Source organism: Anser anser (genome assembly GCF_964211835.1).
Source record: "Anser anser genome assembly, chromosome: 2".
Classification (NCBI taxonomy): domain Eukaryota; kingdom Metazoa; phylum Chordata; class Aves; order Anseriformes; family Anatidae; genus Anser; species Anser anser.
In genome coordinates, this window is record NC_139721.1 from 45,878,983 (window position 1) to 45,897,650 (window position 18,668).

The 18,668-nt window shown below is 44.5% G+C and overlaps 1 protein-coding gene across 4 annotated transcripts in view; it reads left to right on the forward strand.

Moving 5' to 3' along the window:
• The window catches only part of GAREM1 (GRB2 associated regulator of MAPK1 subtype 1), a 103,980-nt gene that overhangs the window by 77,941 nt on the left and 7,371 nt on the right, over positions 1 to 18,668 (forward strand). The window contains exons 3-5 of one of the 4 annotated variants that reach the window (XM_083826592.1): positions 1,532 to 1,662; positions 9,688 to 10,866; positions 16,317 to 16,483. In XM_083826592.1, the coding sequence (XP_083682718.1) occupies positions 1,532 to 1,662; positions 9,688 to 10,866; positions 16,317 to 16,483 (1,477 nt within the window). Of the gene's footprint in view, positions 1 to 1,531; positions 1,663 to 1,689; positions 6,599 to 9,687; positions 10,867 to 16,316; positions 16,484 to 18,668 lie in introns of those variants that run through there. The other 3 variants (XM_083826594.1, XM_083826595.1, XM_083826593.1) reach the window with 3 other exon arrangements.

Below are 18,668 nucleotides of genomic sequence, written 5' to 3' on the forward strand. Positions count from 1 at the left end.
CATCTTTAGCTGCTCTATACAGCACCCCAAGCCCTGCTAATAATACTTTAAAGTTGCTGTGGTCACTTCAGAAAGAAATAATGTAGAGAAGGGAATTAAAGGAAGTCTTTTGGCTTAAAAGCTGATATTCAGGCTACAACCACAGCGTTCAAGCATACCAGTTAAGTGTGCCTCGGCCTGCAAGGTGCTGGGGCTGGGTGAGGAGCAGGGAACTCCTGGTCTCTCCGGGTGCGTGCCTGTGCCCACGCCTGGCAGGGCCTGGGATGAGCCTTTCTTAATGGGGCCTGCTGAGCTCCCGAAATCCTGGGGCGTGGGTGAGTCCCCAGGACAGATGGCAGAAGCCTCAAGTCTGATGGGGGTACGTAGGAGCAGCAGAGTGTGGTGCACAAAAATGCTGAAGGAGCGAGAAGCTATTTCTGTAGGTGGCTGGCGTCCTGACGTATCGGGTGAATTTTCATGAAGTCGAGCGCTGTGAATAATAATCCAGCGGCTGGGTGCCTTGCTAATTTTAAAACATGGTTTACAGAAGATGTGCAAACTGTAGATTTCAGTCAGACTTTTTCTCATTTTCTCAAGTTGTTTCTTACAAGGAGGCCTGCTGTGCTGTTCTCTCACTGAGATCATCCTTCAGCTTAGTGCTAGTTAATGTTTCTGAACTTCGGAAGATCCCTCCACTGACTTGTGTCATATAAACAGCAAACGTATCTGTCTGAGCTTTCCATTAACACTGTATTTATAAAAGAAAGCTTTTAAACTCTATGTTCATGACATGCAGGAGTGATCGAAGTGCCTGGCTGTACTGAGCCCACGGCGCTTCCCTCCCTGCTGGTTCTTGCCTCTTCCAACACTGAGCATATGGCCTTTTTTGGGGGGGAAGGCAGTGAGGAACGCTTCTTCCTACTGCTTTTCCAAAGGTGACCACCTGCAAAAGAATTTTAAGCGTGTACGGTTTCATTTCTTGCCATGTTAAAAGTTCTCAAAGGGCTTAGCTCGTGATTAAGGAAAGCTAGGTGCTGTTCCACCGTTAGGGAAGCCTAGGGGAAGAGGGCTGTAGCCCCACATTTTTTCATAGCTGTTTGATGATGCTAAAATATGTATAAAAAAAAAAAAGAAAAAAGAAATATGTTTACTGTTTTGAGGTTTTACTGTAATGGGTGTGTTTTCTTTCTGTAAAGCTTCTAATGTTTGGGGCCAAAAATGCTATCTGTATAGATACTGTTAGAGGGAATTAAGTACACAAACACAGACGCCTCAATAGTTATTTACTATTTCTAGACAGCATGTGATAGAAGGATCTTTTTTAATTTGACTTCAGCTCCCACACGTTCTTCTCGTCCTGCCCTGGTGGAACTGGGTGCCTTTCATGGCAGGTTCAGAAGGCTCTTTGCAATCTTTCATTTCGTATTTTGGCTGCTAATAACCGGAAAAATTGACCGAGCAAAATAGTGAAGAAGTTGAGCCAGCAGTTGCCACAGTGACAGTTGTCCAATGTAAATATCTTACAACTCTTCTGTTTATCATCTGTTTTCAGGGCAGTTTAAGCTGCTGGAACAAGACCGAGATATTAAGGAGCCAGTGCAGTATTTTAACAGTGTGGAGGAGGTGGCTAAAGCATTTCCTGAACGAGTTTACGTCATGGAGGAAATAACATTCAACGTTAAGGTAGTCCCTGAATAAATATTTATCTCTGTCTAAATGATTAACTGTTACAACCTTTATATACATGGCAAGTGAGCAACGGCACTGTGTGGGAAGTGTGATTTTTAAGACAAACGAGTCTTCAGTTCTGCCTTCTGCGGTGGTGCTCTTCAGGATCATTTTTGCAGTGCTAAATCAACACGTTCTCTAAGGGCTCTCCTATCCTATGGCACTTTGGGGAGCAGTCCTGATGATCTATCCAATAATTCATCTAATCGGGATGCTGCTGCCAGATTTTAAACAAATGTTGCTTGTTGCCCCTTTTCTCCTCCCCCCTCCAGCAGTCTGAATTTTATTCTCTGCTAAGCAGCAGCTGCTTAAATCCCTGTCCAGAAAGCCTTATTCTCAGATAGCCTGCAGAGTGAAATGATGGGGTTGCTCCTCTCAAAATCACTGCAGCTAAGTGACATTGCGAATAAAACCAACAACTAACAAGACAGGCTTGTTGTGTGTGTGTGTGTTTGTGCATGCACACCTCTTGGGCTCATCATAGGGTCAGCAAGCCCACGAGAGGGCTTCCCATCACCAAACATTGTCATGTGGTGGCACAAGACAATGACAACGTGCTCCTCACCCTTGCCTTACCTATATTTCCAGTAAGACACCACACAAGGTAGGTCAGCTCTGGGAACAGAGCAGAGCAGCCTTCAAACACACCTGTTTTACTTCTATTGTTACACCACCTGAGGCTGGTTGAACAGCGTCTTAGAGCTGGGGTGCACTGGTGCATACCCGCATTGTGTACTCCGTGAGGGAAAATGGCTGATGCTGCTGGTGCCAAACCAGTACAGAGTTCCCTGTTCCTGTGTAGTGCTGTGGGGTTTTTATAACAACCTTTTAATGTCTTTTTCTTGCACTGCTAGAGCTGGGGGACATCAGCTAGTCTGCAGTTTTTATAGGTGTGAAACAAGATTGCTGAAAACTGCTGTAACCGTAAAAGCTCATTAGTTAATTCATTTAGTGACACAGACTCGTGCCTTTCAAGACAGTAGGTTGTTTTCATTTATGCTGTCAATTAACCTGGAGCCATGTAATGGAGCCTTTCACAAATGAAGACTCTAGGAGAAAGTTAAAATTATTTTTGTATTTTAGGATATAATTAGCCAAATCATGGCAACAAGAAAATTTCATTTCTACCCAGGAAATCAGTGTTATCTTGGAGCTGCTAGCTTTATCCAGTGCTGTGCCAATATTTCTCAGTTGATCTATGACCAAATCAAGAGTGTGGCACGATAAAATATGCAGCTATGATTTTATAAGAAGGCTTTTAAAACTCTAAAACATTGTGTCTTGAGTTTAGCACAAGTGTTCTTAAATCTCTGTCATTTAGCAAGCTCAGAATTAAGCATAGCCTCCTGTTAGATATCAAATCCATTTTAAAAGATATTATAGTCATACCCTTTCATCTAAATAACAGTAATAATAATCCAGGTTTAACCTAGTTAAACAGTTATCTTGGCAGTATTTCTCCTGGCAGTTTTTCCTGTTTCATAGAAGTCTGTTCCAAGGTTGTCATCTTCCAAAAAAATGAATGAACTTAACCGGACTTGTTAAGTGTTTAATAACTCCTTATATGCAACAGAATGACATACACTAAAATTTTAGTATAAGGGAGATGGTGTCAAACTGATTTGAGCCAAGGGAAGAATACTAAGTGCAGTTGATTTCTGTCCAATGCAGTGTGCAATTTAAATTCAGAGAAGTGTGTCAGAAGGTAGCTAATCTGATGCAAAAAGAAAAAATGTCTAAAATGTCTAATGAAGCATTTAAGGTGAGGAGGAATCCCGAAGTCTGGGAATTCTTTCTTGTTCTAAAACACTCAAAACTTCCACAGGTAATTTTTGAAGGAACAGCCTGTAGAGTTACAGGATGCCACCGGACAGTCAGTGTAATTTTGTCCGTGCTTGTTGAGGTCTGCCTGAGCATGGCAATGTGCCACTGCTGTGGTTGACTCTGTGCGAACCTTGCTCCTCCTTGTAAATCCTTTGCTGCTTAGGCAGGATTTTGCAGCAAGCTCTGTAGTTTAGAGACCTACCTTCTCATTATGCTGTGCCATGGCATCTTCTCCACGGGGGTGGTTTTATTTTAATTTGTATATTCATTGTCAAAAGGAAGAACAAGCCACCTTACCCCGGGGGAGGCAGAGGAGATGAAACTCCTATCCCTCCTTGCTGTTTCCCAGCTGGGCAGGCTTTCTGGGAAGTGTGCTGGGGCAGGACGTTTAGGACCTGTGCTATTTGTGAAGGTGTGCTGTAATGGATGCTCAAGGAGAGCTGGGAGTAGAAGGTAGAGTCCCAAGTACTTTTCACAGAATAGCAAACTAGAATTTTAAATTAAACCAACTTTTTATAATGGCTAGAACTACTTCTGTTAGTTCCTTTGGATGTGCATACGTATCGGTACTGTGCTTGTATACGCAAATGGTTGCCTCACGTACCTGGTCGCCAGCGGCATCTATGGGCACAGTAATTCAGAGTGATCTGGGGATAAGCTAATGGCACTCAGTCAATAGGTATTTAATCTATTCCTAAATGAAAATTAGAGGCATTCTGTCAATCCTTCACTGAACAGATAGCTGATGGCCTTTTTTGTGTTAATAGTCAATGCATAATTGCAGAGAATTTTGTTTACATGACAGCATTACACTACAAAGATGAGGTTTTTCTAGCTCTTTATGTTTGGAAGAAAAATACTACTAAGAAAGTTGAGCTATCCCAGGGCTGAACCAACAACAGTAGGTTTCTGTAGCTGGATGCTGAGGTCCCATATAGATAGCAGTCTGTGCAGATACCCAGGAAGCTATTTGCATTAAGACTGGTGGAGAACAAAACCTGCAAATCATACTGAGGTAATTCACAAAAAGTTCTCCAAAAAAGGAACGATAGGTCTGACAGAACATCGGACAAGCCATGAATTCCTGCACTCTAAAAAACAGCCCACTCGGTGTTCCAGGATCCTTTAAATCTTCTGGGATATCATTTTTGTCCTGAAGATACCATTCCATCTCCTTAGAGAGGCTGTGAAACTGTTTGCAGATAATTTCCAGGATGGAAAAGGTACATGAGTTTGAGTTAACTAGCCTCATGATTCTTTTCTTTCCTATCAAAGACGTGTTTTGGTTGGTGTGAACTTTGATAGCTGATTTGTTTGATGTAATCCTCTTTTCACACTGGTTTAACTGCACTGGTCCGTACAGTATATAGTTGATCTCCTGATTTGGTTGCAGTCCTGTTGGCCCTAATAAACTTTCCCTGAGCTTCCAAAGAGCACATACTTAGAAGGCTGTGACCTACGCGGGCGTTTTGAAGTGCTGCAACAGTGACTTGATGAAATCAGCCTGTGTGCAGGTTTGCAGGCAGTTGATAGTACTGCATTTTGGGAATGAGTGCTTCGGTCCCCTCACCATCCTGCGGCTTCATGTCAGCATCACGAGCCTGCCAACCTCTTTCCTCCAGGGTCTGGTGCGTAGTTTGGGCTGAGAGAGAAGCAGAGCTGCTGCTTCCATTGCCTTGTGGTAACTTGTGCTGGCCTTCCTGACATCCCACATCAAGAGGGGTGTCATGTCACAGCTCTGCAGTATTACCTGTCACATTTCAGGTCATTATTTTGGAACATCGATTTATCTGAGACATCCTTAAAACAACACCAAAGCCAGCTTTTAACATAGTAACCAGGGCAAAGTCCCTGCCAGCTGGGAGGCAAGCACACATACACTACCACAATAGTTGTGCTTGCTGGTTCCGTCTTGTGAGACAAACATTTATAAAAGAAAGGAAAATGGGATGCTGTCACAGAGAATTTAATCAACCTCCTTGAAAAAGTTTGCTTATTTTTTCTGTTTGTAGGTCTTCTGGACACTGTCTATTTTATATTAAATAAAAATAAAAATCTTTATCCACTTCTTATGCCCTATAAAAAAAAAATATATGCTCTGATTGGTCCCTTGGCTTTAATAGTAAAAACTGCATGCAGTAACTGTGCAGCAGAGGCCTCATAGTTTAAAAAAAGAAAAAAAAAGAAAAGCTCTAGGAAAAAGTCCTAACTGTGAATTTTTACTGGCAATGTGATGCTTGTGTTGCTCTAATAAGATCTAGCAGGTATAACAAGCTATATAAAACTACAAATCATTTTTATAAGGAGTTCTTACATGCCCAAGTGATTAAAGACTCCTGCTTCAAACTATAACAAATTAGAACAATTGGAGCTCGAGACAGGATATTGACTCAGGTGTTATCAAAATCTATTTCTGAGTTAACCTTTCCTTAAGCAAAAGAAACAGTATGCTTGAGCTTTCCCAAAAGAACATGTTGCCTAAATGATCGTTCATCATTTTGCTGATGCCTGTCTTCTGCAGTAGACATAATTGGCTTCTGAATGGTTATTGAATTGCAAGTTTAGAGCGTTATAGTGACTGAACCCGCTGCTGCTTTGTAATGTGTTTGACAAGACGTCTGTCTGTAAGCCAGCAGCCTTTCTGGTCATCCTCCTGGCATCAGTACTGAACCATTAGTGTGGATCAGCATCTGGAAGGTGGAGGGTATACGTGGTACGGAGTAGGCTGCTTCTGGTTGTGTGGGTCCCCTCTTCGATTCGGAGTTGTTCGATCAGAGCATCTAGTGGTTTCTAAATGGCTTTGCAGGGCAATGTGGCAGACACTGCCTCAGAGCGAGGAGCACTGATTGCTCTCACCTACACATGAAAATGAAGATCAGCTGGGAAGGGCAAACGAGGGGTGAGGGAGGAGTAAAACTAAAAGACTCACTGGTTTAATGTGTAAAGCAGCACTTGTGGGGACAACAACCAGGAAGAGAAATGTGTTTGGGGAAGGGTTTATTCCAGGGTGCTCCCAAGGCTAAGAATTGGAGAAGACTTTGTGTGTAACACAGCGTCCAGAGGTATGGTAGGTACAGCTTCAGGCTGTCCAGGCTCTCTGAGCGGTGACATGAAGGTGTGTAGGGGTGCCTGAAGGTACAGATCCTGTTGGGTTGGTGCTGGAAGCTTAGACGGCAGAGGGAGCCGAGCCCAGTGTGGTGGTGTCCATTGTGCCTTCTGTAGTAGTTTTTAACATCGGGGGGTCAAACACAGGAAGAGGTTGCCCAGACAAGATGTGGATTCTCCATCTTTGGAGAAACCGAACATTTAACTGGACGTGGCCCTGATCAGCCCACTGTAACTACACCTGCTTCGAGGAGCAGGTTGGACTAGATGACCTCTGGAGGTCCTGTCTGGCCTAGAGGGTTCTACAAGTCTTACCCGATAACCTGTGCTGAAGTCCATGGCCCTGTTTTTGATGGTTTTGAAAGTTTTGTGGCCACCGATAAAGTAAAATGTTAGAGTGAGCAAGACAGAGCAAGTTTGATTTTCATAGGTCTCTGCTGCAGGGATGAAGTAGAGGTCATTTAGCTGTGTAATTTGGGGATTAAAAACTGAGAGATATCTGCGCATGTGTTTCTAGATGATTTTAGAGGGTTTGCTATGTATGGTATGAAGGAGGGATGTGTTTGTTGCTAACGTACTGCAACAAATATTTACCTACCGGGTATGGTTTATAGATGCTAACTAGCATGTGGTAAATATAAAAATAAAAAATGAAGTAACCTCACACAAGAAGAGAGGAGTTAGCTTGTTGGACTTTCAGGACTTATATTTTAAAATATCCTTGGCCTGCTGAGGTGTACCTGCAGCCTTAATTTCAGCAGAGTGAGGTTTTGGGAATCGATACGAAATCAGAGTTGTGCACTCGTAGACTTTTGGTTTCACTTTTTCAGTTCTTTGTTACAGTTTTGGACAGCAGCTGGCGCCTAACAGATTTTTGTTCATTAAGAAGAGTGCACAGCAGTATTTTTCTCAGAGTGCCAAACTAGAACAGTGGCACGATTCTTCTTCTGCTCCAGCATGGCAACATTCAACCACATTTGTTTATTATTACCCTGTGATTGCATTGCAAAAAAAAGGAAATAATACTTTCCAGATTTGGGGATTTAGAGTGATTTTGTCTTTAAACATGTCCAACACAAAAATCCCCGTGCTATCAGCTGGTAGAAGTGGATGCCTCTACTGAGCCAGCGCTTGAGGAGCCCTTCGAGGTGAAGCTCTGCCAGTCGATCCGCTCGGTGTCTGCACAGCGCCGTCCTTGTGCAGGGGCTGTTTGTTTGGGACTTGCTAGGGAACCGCCGGTCGGCAGAGCAGCAGAGCAGCAAAGCCGTAGGTGGTGACACCTCCCTCGCTCCTGCCGTGCAGGGGGCGAGAAGAAGCCGGGACGCTGCCGGCTCACGTTAAAATTACGGACGGTGCTGCCCGGAGAAGCCACCCATGGGGATCTGTAGTTACTAGAAAACACTATTCTGACAGAACATGCCCTTTCAAGAGGAGAAGGGGGGACTGAACAGGACGTGCACAGAGCCCTGTGTGTCCTCAGCCCCCCGAGGTCAGGGCTGCAGCGCTCGGTCGCGGTTTTGAGGAGAAAACAGCAATAAGCGTCATCCCGCTGTTATCGGCGAAAACATCCGAGCGCTTTCCTTTCATGTCGCCGCGTTTCAATATATTGTCTGGCCGGTGGTGTAAGCTGTGAATGGGTATTATGTACGATAAAATCCTAGTGGTTTCCTGGATTAGACCAATTAGTGTTTGTTTAGATAATTCAGGGCTTGAATGGCTTCCTGTCAGGAAGCGCTGAAGCTGAACTGCTCGGGAGGCACACCTCTTTTGAGCCGCCTGGCCATTTGCTCTGCGAGGCTTCCAGAAGATAATCATGGCTTTACAAATACGGGTGAGCTGCAGATCGTGTCTTACAAGGGGAAGATTATTTACAGCACTTCTCAATTATTAACTAATTGGAATTACAGCCCCGATTTCATGCAGTGGCTGTGCTGTGATGACATCCAATTCTGAAGGCTGGAATTTGAACTTCACGCAGCTACATCAAGTCTCTAGTGGCTGTGTAGATGAGGAAGGAATATGTTATCTTATTTACCTGTGTTACCTTATTTTTCTACCTTGTTTTTTTTGCATTTGCAGTTTTTTTTAATACGGTCAGTATTCCTGAATTAAACAGTCTGTAACAGGCCAGTAGTACTTATCTGATGCACCTTCCTTTATGGTCAAGCATCTGCTGCTGCTGAGGAAGAGCTGGGCGAGTTCTGTTAGGTCCCTGAAAAAGGCCTTTCACATTAAGCCACTCAAATAGGAAGCAGAGCAATCTTGTGCATGAAGAGTTATTCCAGTGTTAAGGAAATAACTTCAGGAGCAAATGAGCCTTGGACATCTGTTTCGCTTTTTTTTTCCTTTCCAGTACAATTTCCATAGTAGAAATGCACACACATGGCTGTGCATATGTTGTTTAATCTCTTAAATTGTAATTATGATCAAAAAATGAGGAAGGAAGTGTATGGAAGTGTATGACTGGAAGAGCAAGGCAGAGGGGGAGTTAGGCCTGTGGGATAGAACCAATATCTTTCACTTCTCCTTCAGGGACTAGATGTCATCTGTCATTCGCCCTAGCCTGGAAGAGATTATATCAAAGGGATATGCTTCATCCGTAATGATGAGATCACCTTCTCTGCTCCTCAGGGAGCTGAAGACGGTGGAAGAAAAATGTTTGCTTCCCTCAAGAGCCTGGCAAATAAGTTACAGCAAAAACAAGGGGGGTGGAAAAAGATACGCAAGTGAATCCAGACAGGCTCTCTCAAAGCTGTGTGACATAAATGAATTTGAATTGCTGGGATTTGTCTTTTCTTTAGAAGTTGGTTGTGTTTGTTCTCATGCCTTCTTTGACAGTTCCAGGTGGCTGCTTCTCCTCAACTAAGATGGAAGAACGTGTAAAACAATAAAAAAGTTACTTGGCCAAGCTTTGGGTTAAACGCCTCACACTTGACTGCTCAGCTGTTCAAATGAAATTAGTTTCTCCTAAGTCCAGCCTTAATAGGTTTGATATGATTTGGAATATTGTCTTCAGTGAGGGAAAAACAACTTTTTATTGCTATTTTGCAGGTGGCTTCAGGTGAATGCAACGAAGACACTGAAGTTTACAACATTACCCTTAGTACTGGGGATGAGCTGACTTTAATGGGGCAAGCAGAAATCCTTTATGCAAAATCTTCTAAGGAGAAGTCCCGACTCAACACCATCTTCAAAAAAATTGGGAAGCTTAATTCAATTAGCAAGCTCGGCAGAGGCAAAATGCCCTGCCTCATCTGCATGAACCACAGGACCAATGAAAGCATCAGTCTCCCGTTCCAGTGTAAGGGCAAGTTCAGCACCCGCAGCCCGCTGGAGGTGCAGATGCAAGAAGGTGAGCACACAATTCGCAATATAGTAGAAAAAACCAGGCTGCCTGTTAACGTGACTGTGCCGAGTCCGACACCGAGAAACCCTTACGACCTGCATTTTATCCGGGAAGGGCACAGGTACAAGTTTGTCAACATTCAGACCAAGACTGTGGTGGTTTGTTGCGTGCTTCGTGGCAACAAAATTATTCCCATGCATTTTCCCTTGCACTTGACGCTTCCAAAATTTACCCTACCTGACAGTCTTGTGAAGGGGGAGCTGTGGCACGAATCCCTCATCCAGCACTGGTTTAATATATGCCAGGAACAGTTCGACATAGACGAGTATTCCCGTGCCGTGCGCGATGTGAAAGCTGACTGGAACGAAGACTGCAAGAGCCCGAAGAAAAGCCGGTGCAGCGGGCATGCTCACGTGCCCAACTCGCTCAGCTACGCGCGGGACGAGCTCACACAGTCCTTCCACCGGCTGTCGGTGTGCGTCTACGGGAACAACCTGCACGGCAACAGCGAGGTAAACCTGCACGGCTGCAGGGATCTGTGTAACGAGTGGGCCCTCTTTTCTCACGATGCTCTTCAGTACCAGGATTCTGGGGACAGTAGCAGCGACTATCTTTTTCCTGAGGTTAGCGAGGAATCGATGTTTCTGCCTACGAAACCAGAACTTCCTTACGAAGAGCTGTGGTTGGACCAAGGCTCTGGAAAGCCTGGAGAGCAGCCTCTCATTCGCTCGCTAAGTGAGAAGAGCAAATGTGACAATTACAGAGGGTCTTTCCGATCAAAGTGTGGTACTGCATCTCTTCCTGTGCCTGGGACCGTCGGAGCAACAACAAAGTCTTCGGATGTTTCCCTACCTCCACCTCCAGTGCCTCCCAAATCTGAAGCAGTAAGTCAGGGTGGTTTATGTCGGTTTGTTTCTTTTCCAGCAGATAAATGTTTGCTTGGGAATTCTTTAGGGAAGACTTCAGTGGGGTGGGGGGGCACATGCAGGGCAAGGAAATGGTAAGAGGTGTGCAATCTCCAACCAACTGTAAGTCCTAAAAAAAATCAGATTATATTTAATATAAGTGATCTTGTAGTTTAATCCTGATACTACCAGGTGATATTTACTGCTTTTTTGCTCCTACAAACAGGATCTAAGAATTTTTAGGTCACTTCCTTCCCTTGCTTTCAACATCATCTCTCCACGTGTGTTCTGTGTTTTCTCATATTTTCCCTGGCTGAAGTGTGGGACGTGAACATGTGTGTGGGACATGAACCCACTTGGAACTGCCACAGGTTACCTTAGTGTGTCCATCTTTGATTAACAGGCTGTAATGACAGCTAGAATTTTTACAGATTTGCAATGTTTGTTAATGAGAGATTGTCTTCCTTGCTAAATTTGAGGGAATATTAAGTGTCATTATCCTCAACTACACTTTACCAAAACAGAGCTAACGTAATCACTCTGTAGTGTTTATTGAAGGAAAATATGTTTAAATAGGAACTCTGCGGAGTTCAGAAATTAGCCTTATAGAAGACTCAATTTTAAACAGAACGCATTTCCTGACCAAGGGTTCCTAATGAAAACCTGGGAGAAATCACTTTTCCAAACCTGAGATGTTTTGGAGTGGCAAAAATTAAAAAAAAATGTTGTACCTATAGGAGCTTATGTGGGCTTGGTGGAAAATCCACCTGTTGCATGGTCCCTTGATACAGTCCTACACATTATTTTAAAAGAAAAAAAAAAAGGGGGAAGAAAACTTCACCCAGAAAAGAGTGTCTAGGGATCTTTAGCAAGATTAAATGATACACACCTAGATCAAGTGAATCTTGACAGATGCTATTATTTGACAAATCAGTAAATCGATTTTGCATTTTTTTTTGATGGCGTTTAAATAAAGAAAAAATCCCACTTGCAAATTTCACAGTATTTCCAAAACTATGGCTGCACAATAAGCTGGGCCACACCACACTGCAGCACACTGTGGTGACCCCATCCCTCTGCCGTTGCAATCTCACCGTCTCGGCAGTGCTGGCAGCAGCCTTTCCATCATGAGGCAGGTCACAGCCCCGCTGAAAACCTGATCTGGTTGAAAACTGCGTTTTATTTCTTTGTGCTGGGTTAGCTTTCGGTGAATGAACGTGCTGCTCCCACCACCGGGCTATGCAGCCGCTGGGGAGGCGCGGTGAGGAGAGGGGAGGCACAACTGCCAGCACAGGTGGGGAAAGCACAGCTGCAGCCCTTCAAAACTTCCCCAGAAAGCAACCGCAGCAGCTTCAGCAAAGACAGGGAAGTCAAGACACTACATCTCCTTAGCACAAAGAGCATTTAGGTGTTATATCTGAGTGCTGGAGCCCAAGAGCGCTTCCTTGCCTTCGAGGTCAGGTATGAGCCGAAGCTTTGTCCAGATGGTTTTGGAGAAGTGCCCTCTTGCACCGTGTCAGGACGAGGTTCCCCGGCAGCCTGCGCTGATGTGAACCGCCACGGGGCTGATCCCACCCTCCTCCTCCTCCTCCTTTCCCAGCCTCATGGTCCTGGCTTCTGTTTTGCGCTGGCTCTGGCACTCCTGTGCCTGGGCAGGGAGCCAGGTCTGGATCTGGAAAACAATTACTTCCCCGCTGGTCTCTGCGAGCTGACCCGCTTCGGCGCGAGGCCGCAGGAGCGACGGGGCCAGGGCCGAGGAGCAGAGAGGAGGGCGCGGAGGAAGGCCGGCGGCTCGCAGCACAGCGAGCTCTTCTGGGGACACGGGGTGGCATTTGGGGTACACGCCTGTCTCGTGCGTTTTTGTCATGTCTGTCTTACCAAAGCTGAGGTGATGGGCATGAGTGCTGTCAGCAATTTCAGCACAATTTCCTAGCCATGCGGGAGAACTGATTTCTGCTAACGCCGTTAAATGGCATTTAGAGGTGGGCAGGGGCGTAACCTCGTAAAATAAAATAAGAATCGCACCTCTGTAGATGGGATAATAATTTAGAATCAGTTCTGTGGCTTCCTGGGACGGCGTTGGAGTGAGTATCAGTGACAGACCGAGTTCATCAGGGGGCTGGGGCCAACAAGATGCTTGCACGCTTTCCTTGCAGGGTATTTATAGAATAAGTAGATCTCGGTAGCTGCTGGTGAACATGAGGTTTAGTCATCACTCCCTCCAGAATGATATTCCATAGCGTTTCTCTATAAAGGTTGGCAGGCAATTGTATTTTTGCAATGCACTAAATTTAAAATATGTGAGCAAGAGCTGTTTGTAGGAGAAAAGGAGGTTCAGGTGTTTCAGGAGCCCTTCTGTCTTTCTCCTCACCTGCAGGGTGAGGCGGTCTGATTTCTGAAATACCTTTCAGAAAATCAAAGCGGCATGAAGGGGGAAGAGAGAACGAAAATGCCCTCTGAATTCGGGCCTGTAAATCATCAATTGCTGCAGTCCCAGAGCACTAATCTGCATAAAACCAGAGGCTGTTTTCCTGATGGACTTACGGCGTGTCCGGGCTGGAGCGTGCCGGAGGTTCACGCTCCTGCAGGCGAGGCACACTGCGCTGCGTCACGGCGGTGCCAGCAGCGGGGGGGTCACCCGGGCTGCTCCTTTGGGGCTTGTGGCACCCAGGAGGATGAGACGAGCTGCAGTGCTGCCTAAAATCCTTGCGGCACCTTGCACCGTCGGGACGGGTCACCATCACCGGGACCTCCGCCGAAAGGAGCGTTGGAGGCTGGGAGTGAAAGTCCCGGGGCTCTCGTTGCACATGCACTTTATCTGTATCTGGCAGCTGCGTGGCATCGAGTGCTGCTGGGTGAAAGAGTGATTCTTTGTAGTAACAGCAGTCACCCAGGCAGTCGTCCTGTCACCCTGACGCCCTTCCCCTCCTCTCCCTCCTCGGTGTCCTTACTTCTCGTTTGGACCCTGCAAGCGCGGATCTCCTGCGAAGCTTCCCCTTGCTCTTGTCGTTTTAATCTGCAAAATCTCCTTTTCATTCCTCTGCTGCCTTTCCCGAGAGCTGTGCCTGGCAGCTGTAATCGCAGTCTTGTGACAGGGACCAACTGGGACTGCAAACTGGTATTATTTACGGCCCAGTTCTGATCTGCAATCTAGGTCAGCGGAGGAGCTTGGCATAGTTCGCTCTGCCAGTACCTCTGAATGCCAGCAGTCTTCCCAGGAGAGAATTTCTTTAACCTCTTGACCATCCGCTGTGCTCCGAGAGCTCCCCTGAATGGTCTCTGTAACCCCATGGGCACATATTCGATAGCATGCAGTATTAATTTTGCCTAGTCTGACTTGGGGAAAGAAAAAAAATAGTCCTTAGGCATCCTTGGGGCACAGCACTAAAATGGTTGAAGAGTTTTATGCCTGAATTCAATAACAAACATGAATAAAATTGATTCTTTTTCTTTTTTCTTGAAAGAGCAAATAAGAACCCTTAGAGCAAGATTTATTTCAGTATTTTTTGTTGTCAGGCAGTTCCTCTAATTTTGTCTTGTTCTGAATTAGGGAAAAATGTACTACAATGTCCCAGTCCCCGATTTTCCATTTTACTTAAGTACTAAACGGGTTGTTGCATTCTGAAAGCACTGAAGTGGATTGCAAAAGGTTCCGCATTTATTTTGTTTTTAAATAAATTAAATCACTTTAATTGCTAATTATGTGTTGCAGAACTGCTAAGATAACTTTTAGTTCTGCAGCGTTGTTAAATTTAAAAATAAACTTTAACTTTCCAACACAAAGAGAATTTCCCCATTCTGGGGCATCTGAGATGATGTCAACCAAGGAGACCGTGGAGATCTGCTGCTGCCTGGGGGAGGCGGTGAGTCCTCAAAATGCTGGCCTGGCAGCCTAATTCTCAGTACCCTCACGCACCTCTAGTCCTGCTAAGTAAAGTTGCTCTCCTTGATACGTCCTGATAAGATTAAGGTCTTCATCGTTTCTATTGTGGGGATAGATCCTGGCATTTTGCTCCTCCCTGTGCAGGACAAAACTAAATTTTATATAAATGGTGCTCCGGTCGTGTGTTTCGAGCTGGAAAGTTAGCTGGCTACAATAAGTAGACCTGTTGGCTCTGTCCCTAGTGTTTAATATTAGTCATTTCTGAAGAAATGTAGACTGAAGACCTGCGGTATTTTCATAATGCAACTCATGAGTAGTTTTTGCTTTATACAGCTTTTCAGCAAAAGTCCTTGTAGTCCCTAATCCATTTTGTTTGCTTTACCAAAGCTGTCCACTGCTACCCTGATCCTAGAAGCAAGGTTCGTGTGGTCTGGAAATGTGGCTGGCAACAAGAGGTCCTTCCGCTTGAAATCCTTTCGGGTGCCTTATTTGAGCAGCCTTTTCCACTCCACACCTTTTACCTTGTACAGTTTGTAGTTAACCTTATCCTGGACCTCTTTGGCAACGGCAGAAGGACTGAAGCTCCAAATTTGAATCCCAGCATCCAAATAACTGGAACATTGCAGTCTCCCAGTTTGAACTCATCATTTATACACACAGAGGAGGGCAAAGAAAAAGGGACTTTTTTTTGTTTTTGTTGTATGGTGTGCTTTTTTTATATATATCTATATATAATTTACATAGTGAAAAGCAGCTCCACACACCTGCTACATCAGGTCTGGCATTAGAAGTGTGCCGTGAAAGTATGCCAAGGACAGGGAGCACAACTGGTGGTGCTGTGGCCTCTGCTGGGCGGCGCATGGGAAGGGAGGAGCAGCCCAACCACAGCAGCACTCTCACAAGGAGCAAAGGGCAAGTAGCAGCAGCAAGAAGTGAGAATGGCCACCAAGAACAAGTCTGTTTTAGTGCTCTCCTGCAGATAACTGTGTCCTGGGTACATCTGTTAAATACATGATGCGTGTGCTAGTCCTTGGGGAGGGCTGCAGGGAGTTATCCCAGAGCTGGATGGCTGGGTATCGCTGGTGAAGTAAGTCAGGAAACATCAGAGTCTGCTGAGATCTTTTCATTACGTAAGCTTGGTTTATTACATCTAAATAAACAACACTAATAGAATTTAAGCTTAATGAATTGCTTCTTACAGAATGTAAAATATCTGGAACAGTCTGTCTGGTTTTGTATGTTACTGGAAGGTTTTTTTATATAGTTTCATTGCTGCTGCTTTTTAAATGAGTGGATATCAAGCTACTTCAAAGTACCCCAGAAGGATTGTTAATAGCTCTACTGGTAATAAGGCATTCTTTTGGTCTTCCTTATGACAGCCACATACTGTTGCAAATGTATATACTTAGCATCATTTTTCTTTTCCCCTCCCTTTTTAATTATTTCCTTTCGTGGAATAAGCCTGAACCAGATGTGTTTCATCTGGCTGAGAGTGCTGTTGCCCAGATTTTCTGGCTGCTTACTTACGTGTTCTTCTTTTGTACAGGTGAAAGAGGAATGCAGGCTCCTGAATGCTCCCCCTGTCCCACCACGGAGTTCAAAGCCATCCTCCACCAGCCCTTCCATCCCTCCTCGCACAGTCAAACCTGCACGACAACAGACCCGCTCTCCCAGCCCTACCCTGTCCTACTATTCTTCAGGACTGCACAACATGTATGTGTGTGAGCCGTGAGAGCCCCATGCTAGCACTTGGCATTTTGAGAAAGTTACATGTAGCAGTATTGAAGCTGCTGTAATCTTCTTGAAGGCACTTGTTTAGAAAGGCACTGAGTCAGAGTTGCTGACTTTTCTTGAAATGGGTTGTCCTATCACATTACTTCTAAAGAATGAAGAGGAAGCAGAGCTCCAACAGAAACTATGGTTTATTACATATGACGTAGCAATTTATATTAAATGCCTGCACATGCTGCTATAGGTAATCTCACCATACAATGGCAGAGACTATTTGAGTGGAAAATACTTTACGGTTATGTATGTTTCTTGAGTGGCATGAATCTTGCAACCAGATTAACTCAAAGGTGGTTTTCAGGAGGAAATTCAGTCCTATATGCATCCAGTGCAACCAGCTCTTGCTAACTGGGGGCACAGAGGGGCATGGTGATCAGGAAATGTTTTGTGCCAACTATATGTGAACCTACAGGTGGGTGTGATGGAGAACGGAGAGGTCAGCAGACACCACTGACTGCAAAGTGAGGTAACACAAAATGCAGCCAGGCAGCCTGTAGATCAAACCCACTTCAGCACAAACTTAAACCACAGACTGGAAAATCCACTCAGGCTAGTCGAAAATTGAGGGTGGATTTTGAATTACATGGCATATCTTTTTTAGCAATGCAGTGTTCTTCCTTTGCCTTGAGGAAGTGTGTATGCCTTTTGAAGCCTCACCTCCTTCTTGACTTGAATGTGTTGCTGCCATTAGTTTTGGTACCTCTTCGGTTTTGTTTCTAAGAGAGTACAAAGATAATGCCTGTCCGACTATTATGAATTGATCAGAAATGCCACTGCAATCGTTTTAGTCTAGATGCAATTGGTATAACAACTTATACTGGAATTGCCTTTCTAAGCCATACTGCATATTTGCAGCTTAGTGTTGTGTATCTGGCAATGATCACTCTAGATCAAGGCTACTCATTTATTTTTATGAAAGCCTGTTGGGTAGTTCTGTCAAGGTCTCCTCCACAGGAGGTTGAGCACAAGACCTCCCAGAATTTGGGGCCCACCAAATGCTGTTTTCTCTCCTCATAGCTAACAATACGTCTGCCTCCCAAGAAACCAGAAAAACAGTGAGAGGTGTAGTTTCACAGGAACGCAGGTGATATTATTTGCCTGGGATTTCACAAAATTTGTATTAAGTTCATCTGCAGCTTGGGTCCAGTCCAGATATCTCCGTTTTGGTGGCATTGACCTAGTGCTGCAGAGGAAGCTGCTAGAAAATAGGCACCGTGTGGAGAAACCAGATTGCTGGTGAAGTTGCTTTTCAAGTCTTGCCATTTTGATCAGTGATCTTATTCTCTAGATCATGAAGGGTTGCAGCCAGTATTCTCAACAAACAAGAACAATATGATTTCTCCTTATTGACCTATTAAAATGCCTGTAAATTTTAGGTTTCTCTTGCATCCTTTGGCATTGAGTCCCAGTGGGTTAATTCTGGTAGAGGATGAGTAAGAGTAAGGAAGCACTTTGAAAATGTTACTTCATCAGTTTTCCATAATTCCATTAATCTTTTAAATCATTAAATGTTCCAATTTCTAATATCGGATTAGAGAACAGAAGCAGGATCAATCATTTTAATTCCTCTGTATGGTTAGTTGTTTATAACACCTCATTGACTGTCTACTCTGAATTGAACAGCCCAACACCTAGATCTGTGAAAAAATGCCCTTGAATGTGTATGTTACACCAACTGGCCTTTAAATGCCAGATATGACCAGTGGATGGCGTATCCTTGTTAAGAGTTTTTAAAAAGGTCTATTCTTAATGTTCAACTGCTTTAACTGGCAGCCTTGTGCAGGAAAAAGGGAAAAGTTTGGAGAGCATGGAGTGGAGAACAGGTGGTTAGGGAGGGAAACTGCCTATGGTAGAGCTGAGTTTAATGACTGATTTTCCGGTGATGAAGATTAGATCTGCTTTTATGCGTCTGTCCTTTGCATTTGAGCTGGGCAAGTCCAGGTTGGCTTCCTCTTTCACCCTCGGAAAGCTGTGGCAATCTATTCAAAACCATGCTCTTTTTTGAAAGCTGCTGCCCTCTTCAAGCAGTTTTCATTGAGCTGTCACAGAATAGTTGCCTAGTTTATTTCTTCAGTAATTAGTTTCCAGGAGAGAGAGGTGAGTAATTAAA